This window comes from Aphelocoma coerulescens, chromosome 2 (genome assembly GCF_041296385.1).
Source record: "Aphelocoma coerulescens isolate FSJ_1873_10779 chromosome 2, UR_Acoe_1.0, whole genome shotgun sequence".
Taxonomy (NCBI): Eukaryota; Metazoa; Chordata; class Aves; order Passeriformes; family Corvidae; genus Aphelocoma; species Aphelocoma coerulescens.
In genome coordinates, this window is record NC_091015.1 from 168,964,426 (window position 1) to 168,974,212 (window position 9,787).

The window sequence follows — 9,787 nt, forward strand, 5'->3', positions numbered from 1 at the left end:
CCCCCCCAGCCCCGACAGGTAACTCAGGGCACTGCAGGGACCCCAAATCCGGCATCGGCACCCCAAAATCACCATCAGCACCCCAGAACCCCCCCAGCCCCGACAGGTAACTCAGGGCACTGCGGGGACCCCAAATCCGGCATCGGCACCCCAAAATCACCCCGGGCACCCCAGAACCACGCCAGCCCCGCCAGGTAACTCAGGGCGCTGCGGGGACCCCAAAATCATCACCCCTGACACCCCAAATCCGGCATCGGCACCCCAAAATCACCCCGGGCACCCCAGAACCACGCCAGCCCCACCAGGTAGCTCAGGGCGCTGCGGGGACCCCAAATCCGGCATCGGCACCCCAAAATCACCATCAGCACCCCAGAACCACGCCAGCCCCGCCAGGTAACTCAGGGCGCTGCGGGGACCCCAAATCCGGCATCGGCACCCCAAAATCACCCCGGGCACCCCAGAACCACGCCAGCCCCATCAGGTAACTCAGGGCGCTGCGGGGACCCCAAATCCGGCATCGGCACCCCAAAATCACCCCGGGCACCCCAGAACCACGCCAGGCCCGCCAGGTAACTCAGGGCGCTGCGGGGACCCCAAATCCGGCATCGGCACCCCAAAATCACCATCAGCACCCCAGAACCAGCATCGGCACCCCAAAAATCACCCCTGCCACCCCAAAATCACCCCGGGCACCCCAGAACCACGCCAGCCCCGCCAGGTAACTCAGGGCGCTGCGGGGACCCCAAATCCGGCATCGGCACCCCAAAATCACCATCAGCACCCCAGAACCACGCCAGGCCTGATAGGTAGCTCAGGGCACTGCGGGGACCCCAAATCTGGCATCGGCACCCCAAAATCACCATCAGCACCCCAGAACCAGCATCGGCACCCCAAAAATCACCCCTGCCACCCCAAAATCACCCTGGGCACCCCAGAACCATGCCAGGCCCGCCAGGTAACTCAGGGCACTGCGGGGACCCCAAAATCATCACCCCTGACACCCCAAATCCGGCATCGGCACCCCAAAATCACCATCAGCACCCCAGAACCACGCCAGCCCCGCCAGGTAACTGAGGGCGCTGCGGGGACCCCAAATCCGGCATCGGCACCCCAAAATCACCATCAGCACCCCAGAACCACGCCAGCCCCGCCAGGTAACTCAGGGCGCTGCGGGGACCCCAAATCCGGCATCGGCACCCCAAAATCACCCCGGGCACCCCAGAACCCCCCCAGCCCCATCAGGTAACTCATAGCACGGGGAGGGGGTGGGAGGCTCACGGGACCCCCCCACCCCAGAGCCCCCCAGGACCCCCCGGGATCCCCCAGAGCCCCCCAGGAGCCCCCCCGGAGCCCCCCCCGGGAGCCTCCGGGACCCCCCCCAGGACCCCTTCAGGATCCCCCAGACCCCCCCAGACACCCCCAAGGACCCCCCAGGACCCCTCAGAGCCTCCCGGGACCCCCCAGAGTCCCCCAGGAGCCTCCCCGGACCCCCCGGGACCCCCCCAGAACCACCCAGGACCCCTCAGGACCCCCCCAGAGCCCCCCAGGAGCCCCCTGGACCCCCCAGAGCCCCCCAGAGCCCCCCAGGACCCCCCCAGGAGCCCCCCGGACCCCCCAGAGCCCCCCGGGACCCCCCCAGAACCACCCAGGACCCCCCCAGAGCCCCCCCGGGCCCCCCCAGGACCCCCCCAGAGCCCCCCAGGAGCCCCCCCAGGACCCCCCCAGAGCCCCCCAGGAGCCCCCCCAGGACCCCCCCAGAGCCCCCCAGGAGCCCCCCAGGACCCCCCCAGAGCCCCCCCAGAGCCCCCCAGGACCCCCCCAGAGCCCCCCAGGAGCCCCCCCAGGACCCCCCCAGAGCCCCCCAGGAGCCTCCCCGGACCCCCCGGGACCCCCCCAGAGCCCCCCGGACCCCCCCAGAGCCCCCCCGTGCCCCCCTCACCAGAGGGGGCCGTTGAGGCGCAGCACGAGCCGGGCGAGCGCCCGCCGGCACTGCGGGTCCGACAGCAGCCCCATGGCGAGCGGGGGCGAGCGGGGGCGAGCGGGGGGCGAGCGGGGCTGGGGGGACGCGCAGGGGGGGCCCAGCGGTCAGGGGGGGCCACGGACCCCATCGGGACCCCCCCCCCACCAGCCCGGAGCGCTCCCAGCGCCGCGCGGCCCCGCTGAACCCCACAGAGCCCCCGGCCCACCCCACAGACCCCTGCCCACCCTACAGACACCCCACAGAGCCCCCTGCCCACCCCACAGAGACCCCTGCCCACCCTACAGACACCCCACAGAGCCCCCGGCCCACCCCACAGACCCCTGCCCACCCCACAGAGCCCCCGGCCCACCCCAGAGACCCCTGCCCACCCTACAGACCCCTGCCCACCCCAGAGACCCCTGCCCACCCTACAGACCCCTGCCCACCCCACAGAGCCCCCGGCCCACCCCAGAGACCCCTGCCCACCCTACAGACCCCTGCCCACCCCACAGAGACCCCTGCCCACCCTACAGACACCCCACAGAGCCCCCGGCCCACCCCACAGACCCCTGCCCACCCTACAGACACCCCACAGAGCCCCCTGCCCACCCTACAGACCCCTGCCCACCCCACAGACACCCCACAGAGCCCCCTGCCCACCCCAGAGACCCCTGCCCACCCCACAGACACCCCACAGAGCCCCCGGCCCACCCCACAGACCCCTGCCCACCCTACAGACACCCCACAGAGCCCCCTGCCCACCCCAGAGCCCCCTGCCCACCCTACAGACACCCCACAGAGCCCCCGGCCCACCCCAGAGACCCCGGCCCACCCTACAGACACCCCACAGAGCCCTGCCCACCCCAGAGACCCCGGCCCACCCCACAGAGCCCCCGGCCCACCCTACAGACACCCCACAGAGCCCCCTGCCCACCCCACAGACCCCTGCCCACCCCAGAGCCCCCTGCCCACCCTACAGACACCCCACAGAGCCCCCTGCCCACCCCAGAGCCCCCTGCCCACCCTACAGACACCCCACAGAGCCCCCGGCCCACCCCAGAGACACCCCACAGAGCCCCCTGCCCACCCCAGAGACCCCTGCCCACCCCAGAGACACCCCACAGACCCCTGCCCACCCCACAGAGCCCCCTGCCCACCCCACAGACACCCCACAGAGCCCCCGGCCCACCTCAGAGCCCCCTGCCCACCCCACAGAGCCCCCGGCCCACCCCAGAGCCCCCTGCCCACCCCAGAGACCCCTGCCCATCCCAGAGACACCCCACAGAGACCCCTGCCCACCCCACAGACCCCTGCCCACCCTACAGACACCCCATAGGCCCGTCCTGCACCCCACAGAGCCCCCGCAGCCCCCTGCCCACCCCACAGAGCCCCCACAGCCCCGTCCTGCACCCCACAGCCCCCTCCCCACCCTATAGCCCCCTCCCCACCCCACAGAGCCCCCACAGCCCCCTCCCCACCCCTCCCCACCCCCCTCAGGGCCCAGTCCCTGCCCCTTTCCCAACGCCCCCATCCCGAGCTCCCCCACAGCCCCCACACGGGCCTGGTCCAGCCCTTTCCCTGCCCCACACCCCCTGTGCCCGCCGGGACCCCCGACCCTCCCCAAAATCCCCCCAAATCCCCCCAAATCCCCCCAAATCGCCCCAAAACCCGCGCCCCTCCCCCACCCCACAACCTGCGGGCGCGCGGCCGGGCCAGGCCGCTCAATCGCTGCCGGAGCGCGCGGCCAGGGCGGGGCGCGGAGCGCCGAGACAGCGATCGAGAGGCACCGCCCCGCCAGGGGGCGCCACAGAGGGGGCGGGGCCAAAAGGGGGCGTGGTCTGAGGGAGGGGGCGGGGCCTGTGGGAGGGGGCGGGGCCAAGGCGGAATAATGGGGGATTTGGGGGGAAAGGGGGCAAAAAACGGGGGGAAAGGGGCAAAAATGGGCAAAAAACGGGGGAAAGAGGAGCAAAAAGGGGGGAAATGGGACAAAAAACGAGGGGAAAGGGGCAAAAATGGGCAAAAAGGGGGGAAAGAGGAGCAAAAAGGGGGGAAAGGGGACAAAAACGGGGGGAAGGGGCAAAAATGGGCAAAAAGGGGGGAAAAAGGAGCTGAAAAGGGGGAAAAAAGGGCAAAAAACGGGGGGAAGGGGCAAAAATGGGCAAAAGGGGGGAAAAAGGAGCTGAAAAGGGGGATAAAAGGGCAAAAAGGGGGGGGAGGGGCAAAAAAGAGGGTAAAGAGGAGCTAAAAAGGAGGAAAAAGGGGGAAGGGGCAAAAAGGGGGGAAAGGGGCAAAAAGAGGGGAAAGAGGAGCAAAAATGGGCAAAAAGGGGCGAAAATGGGGCAAAAAAGGGGGAAAGGGGGGCTAAAATGGGGGAAAGGGGCAAAAAGGGGGGAAAAGGGGCAAAAAGGGACTAAAAGAAGGGAAAGAGGAGCGGAAAAGGGGAAAAGGGGAGCTAAAAACGGGGAAAAGGAAGCTGAAAAAGGGGGAAAGGAGCAAAAAGGGGGAAAGGAGCAAAAAAGGGGGAAGAGGGGATAAAAAGAGGAAAGAGGAGCAAAAATGTGGGAAAGGGGAGCTAAAAAGGGGGGAAAGAGGAGCAAAAATGGGGAAAAAGGAGCAAAAAGGGGGGAAAGGGGCTAAAAGAGGCGAAAAGGGGGCAAAAACGGGGAAAGAGGAGCAGAAATGAGGAAAAGAGAAGCTAAAAGGGGGGAAAGGAGCAAAAAAGGGGGAAAGGAGCAAAAAGGGGGGAAAGAGGGGCAGAAAAGGGGGGCAAAAATGGGGCACAAAAGGGGGGAACAGGAGCAAAAATGGGGAAAAGGAGCAAAAAGGGAGGGAAAGGGCAAAAAGGGGGAAAAAGGCTAAAAGAGGGGAAAGGGGCAAAAAGGGGGAAAGGGGAGCTAAAAAGGGGCAAAGAGGAGCTGAAAAGGGGAAAAAGGGGAGCTAAAAACAGGGGAAAAGGAAGCTGAAAAGGGGGGAATGGAGCAAAAAAGGGGAAAGGAGCAAAAAACGGGGAAAGGAGCAAAAAAGGGGGAAAGAGGCAAAAGGGGAGCAAAAATGGGGAAAGAGGGGCAGAAAAGGGGGGCAAAAAGGGGGCACAAAAGGGGGGAACAGGAGCAAAAATGGGGAAAAGGAGCAAAAAGGGAGGGAAAGGGGCAAAAAGGGACTAAAAGGGACTAAAAGAAAGGAAAGAGAAGCTGAAAATGGGGAAAAGGAGCAAAAAAGGGGGAAAGAGGGGCAAAAAGGGGGGAAAGGGGCAGAAAAGGGGGGCAAAAAGGGGGGAACAGGAGCAAAAATGGGGGGAAAGTGGAGCTAAAAAGGAGGAAAAAGGAGAAAAGAGCAAAAAGGGGAAAAGGGGGGGAAAGAGGGGCAAAAATGGGGAAAAAGGGGCAAAAAAGGGGGAAGGGGACAAAAAAGGGGGAAAGGGGGGCTAAAATAGGGGAAAGGGGCAAAAAGGGGGGAAAGAGGAGCTGAAAAGGGGGGGAAGAGGGGCAAAAAGGGGGAAAAAGGGGCAAAAAGGGACTAAAAGAAGGGAAAGAGGAGCGGAAAAGGGGAAAAAGGGGAGCTAAAAACGGGGGGAAAGAGGAGCGGAAAAGGGGGAAATGGAGCACAAAGGGGAAAAGGAGCAAAAAAGGGGAAAAGGAGCAAAAAAGGGGAAAAGGGGCAAAAAAGGGGGGAAGGAGCAAAAAAAGGGGGAAAGGGGCAAAAAAGGGGGAAAGGGGCAAAAAAGGGGGGAAGGGGCAAAAAAGGGGGGAAGGGGGGATAAAAAGGGGAGGAAAGAGGGACAAAAATGGGGTTTGGGGGCCCAAAAGGGGAGAAAGGAGCAGAGGGAGGGTAAAGGGGGGGGGGGGGGGGGGCTTGGGGGGCCCCAGAGGGAGAAAAAGGGGGGCAGGGGGAGGGTAAGGGAGGGCTCGGGGGGCGGGGGGGGCACAAGGGGACACGAGTGGGGTGACACGAGTGGGGTGACACGAGTGGGGTGACACGGCCGGGTTTATTGGCACCACTGGGACCCCCAAAAACCCACGGGGTCCCGGCTCCGGCGTGCCCGGGGCCAGCTGGGCACTGCACTGACCCGGGGCCGCCGCTGCCGGGGGTCAGCCGGCCACCAGAGCCCCGTGGGCATGGCTCACGGTGGTCACGGTGGTCACTGGGCCGTGGCGGGGTCACCATGGTGGTCACTATGGTCACTGGGCCATGGTGGGGTCCCCATGGTGGTCACTATGGTCACTGGGCCATGGCAGTGTCCCCATGGTGGTCACTGTGGTCACTGGGCCATGGTGGGGTCCCCATGGTGGTCACTATGGTCACTGGGCCATGGTGGGGTCCCCATGGTGGTCACTGTGGTCACTGGGCCATGGCGGTGACCCCATGGTGGTCACTGGGCCATGGTACTGTCCCCATGGTGGTCACTGTGGTCACTGGGCCATGGTACTGTCCCCATAGTGGTCACTGTGGTCACTGGGCCATGGCAGTGACCCTACGGTGGTCACTGTGGTCACTGGGCCATGGCAGTGTCCCCATGGTGGTCACTGTGGTCACTGGGCCATGGCAGTGACCCCATGGTGGTCACTGTGGTCACTGGGCCATGGTACTGTCCCCATTGTGGTCACTGTGGTCACTGGGCCATGGTGGGGTCCCCATGGTGGTCACTGTGGTCACTGGGCCATGGTACTGTCCCCATAGTGGTCACTATGGTCACTGGGCCACAGTGGTGACCCCATGGTGGTCACTGTGGTCACTGGGCCATGGCGGTGTCCCCATGGTGGTCACTGTGGTCACTGGGCCATGGTACTGTCCCCATAGTGGTCACTATGGTCACTGGGCCATGGCAGTGTCCCCATGGTGGTCACTGTGGTCACTGGGCCATGGCAGTGACCCCATGGTGGTCACTGTGGTCACTGGGCCATGGCGGTGACCCCATGGTGGTCACTGTGGTCACTGGGCCATGGCAGTGACCCCATGGTGGTCACTGTGGTCACTGGGCCATGGTGGGGTCCCCATGGTGGTCACTGTGGTCACTGGGCCATGGCGGTGACCCCATGGTGGTCACTGTGGTCACTGGGCCATGGTACTGTCCCCATGGTGGTCACTGTGGTCACTGGGCCATGGTGGGGTCACCATGGTGGTCACTGTGGTCACTGGGCCATGGCGGTGACCCCATGGTGGTCACTGTGGTCACTGGGCCATGGTACTGTCCCCATAGTGGTCACTATGGTCACTGGGCCACAGTGGTGACCCCATGGTGGTCACTGTGGTCACTGGGCCATGGCGGTGTCTCAGTGACCCCATAGTGGTCACTATGGTCACTGGGCCATGGCAGTGTCCCCATGGTGGTCACTGGGCCATGGCAGTGTCCCCATGGTGGTCACTGTGGTCACTGGGCCATGGCAGTGACCCCATGGTGGTCACTGTGGTCACTGGGCCATGGCGGTGACCCCATGGTGGTCACTGTGGTCACTGGGCCATGGCAGTGACCCCATGGTGGTCACTATGGTCACTGGGCCACGGCAGTGACCCCATGGTGGTCACTGTGGTCACTGGGCCATGGTGGGGTCCCCATGGTGGTCACTGTGGTCACTGGGCCACGGCGCTGGCCCTGCAGTGGTCACTGTGCCCCGGCAATGTCCCCCCAGTGTCCCAGTGGTCAGTCCCTGCGGCGTGGCGATGGCTCCGTTGGTCACTCCGGTCACTGTCCCACAGCAATGTCCCCGTGGTGGCCACCACGATGGTCACTGCTCCGTGGCGCTGTCCTGGGCTGGTCACTGTGGTGGCCACCACGATGGTCACTGCTCCGTGGCACTGTCCTGGGCTGGTCACTGTGGTGGCCACCACGGTGGTCACTGCTCCGTGGTGCTGTCCTGGGCTGGTCACTGTGGTGGCCACCACGATGGTCACTGCTCCGTGGCACTGTCCTGGGCTGGTCACTGTGGTGGCCACCACGGTGGTCACTGCTCCGTGGTGCTGTCCTGGGCTGGTCACTGTGGTGGTCACTGTGCCACGGGGCTGTTCCAAGGTGGTCACCATGCTGGTCACTGTGGTGGTCACTGTGCCACGGGGCTGTTCCAGGGTGGTCACTGTGGTGGTCAGTGTGCCACGGGGCTGTTCCAAGGTGGTCACCGTGCTGGCCACTGCAGTGACCAGTCCTCCCTGGCACCATGCCCGTGCTGGTCACTGCTCCATGGCGGTGTCCTGGCGCAGCCTGGCCCTGACCACGCCGTCCAGCACGGCCTGCAGCCCCTGGCAGGTGGCCTGGGCCGCGTCCAGCACCGGCCGCAGCCGCTCCTGGTGCAGGCGGGCGCTGAGCTGGCACAGGGCCAGCTGCCCGCTGCCCGCCACCGTGGCCACCACCAGCCGCGGGCCCCCGGCCGCCTCCTCGGCCGCGCTCAGGTCGCTCAGGGCCACCGGGGGTCCGGCCGGGGACTCGGCCAGCCCGGCCGAGCCGGCCACCACGGCCCCGCGCAGGGCCACGCCCGCGTCCAGCAGGGCCAGCCCGGCCGCGCTCACGCTGGCCCCCAGCTCGCCCCCGTCCGCCTGCAGCACCTGGGGGGGGACACGGGGTCACCCAAAATCCCCAAAAACACCCAAAAACCCCTCCGGGGCCCCAAAATCCCCCAAATCTCCCCAAAATCCCCCCCGGGCTCACCTGGACGTGCACGTTGATCTGGGAGTGCGGATAGAGCTGGCTGAGCACGGCCCCCTCCAGGACCCCCAAATCCCTCCCAAACCCCTCCAGGACCCCCAAATCCCTCCAGGACCCCCAAATCCCTCCAGGACCCCCCCAAACCCCTCCAGGACCCCCCCAAATCCCCCCCAAACCCCCCCCAGACTCACCTGGACGTGCACGTCGATCTGGGAGCGGGGGTAGAGCTGGCTGAGCACGGCCCCCTCCAGGACCCCCAAATCCCCCCCAAATTCCTCCCAAACCCCTCCAGGACCCCCAAATCCCTCCAGACCCCCACAAACCCCTCCAGGACCCCCCAAATCCCCCCCAAACTCCCCCCAGGCTCACCTGGACGTGCACGTCGATCTGGGAGCGGGGGTAGAGCTGGCTCAGCATGGCCCCCTCCAGGACCCCCAAATCCCCCCCAAATCCCTCCCAAACCCCTCCAGGACCCCCCCAAATCCCCCCCAAACCCCCCCCAGGCTCACCTGGACGTGCACGTCGATCTGGGAGCGGGGGTAGAGCTGGCTGAGCACGGCCCCCTCCAGGACCCCCAAATCCCCCCCAAAATCCCTCCAGGACCCCCAAATCCCCCCCAAACCCCTCCAGGACCCCCAAATCCCCCCCCAAATCCCTCCCAAACCCCTCCAGGACCCCCCAAATCCCCCCAAGCCCCCCCCAGACCCCCCCCAGGCTCACCTGGACGTGCACGTCGATCTGGGAGCGGGGGTAGAGCTGGCTGAGCACGGCCCCCTCCAGGACCCCCAAATCCCCCCCAAATCCCCCCAAATCCCCTCCTGACCCCCCCAAATCCCCCCCAAGCCCCCCCAGACCCCCCCCCAGGCTCACCTGGACGTGCACGTCGATCTGGAGCAGGGGTAGAGCTGGCTGAGCACGGCCCCCTCCAGGACCCCCAAATCCCCCCCAAATTTCTCCCAAACCCCTCCAGGACCCCCAAATCCCTCCAGACCCCCCACAAACCCCTCCAGGACCCCCCAAATCCCCCCCAAACTCCCCCCAGGCTCACCTGGACGTGCACGTCGATCTGGGAGTGGGGGTAGAGCTGGCTGAGCACGGCCCCCTCCAGGACCCCCAAATCCCCCCCCAAATCCCTCCCAAATCCCTCCAGGATCCCCCCTGACCCCCCCCAAATCCCCTCCAGACCCCCCCCA

General features: G+C 65.9%; 2 protein-coding genes across 2 annotated transcripts in view; both read right to left on the reverse strand.

Moving 5' to 3' along the window:
* The window catches only part of GPAA1 (glycosylphosphatidylinositol anchor attachment 1), a 33,495-nt gene extending 31,440 nt beyond the window's left edge, over positions 1-2,055 (reverse strand). Inside the window, exon 1 of the mRNA XM_069005698.1 lies at positions 1,940-2,055. Within this exon, the coding sequence (XP_068861799.1) occupies positions 1,940-2,013 (74 nt within the window). The 5' untranslated portion in view covers positions 2,014-2,055. The remainder of the gene's footprint in view (positions 1-1,939) is intronic.
* Positions 2,056-8,122: 6,067 nt separating this feature from the next.
* Positions 8,123-9,660, reverse strand: LOC138105324 (exosome complex component RRP41-like; the record flags this gene model as incomplete). Its single annotated transcript, XM_069005122.1, has 4 exons — positions 8,123-8,494; positions 9,315-9,368; positions 9,465-9,482; positions 9,643-9,660. Coding segments are annotated over 4 exons (462 nt in total), but the record flags the coding sequence as incomplete, so codon positions are not given.
* Between the last annotated feature and the right edge of the window lie 127 nt (positions 9,661-9,787).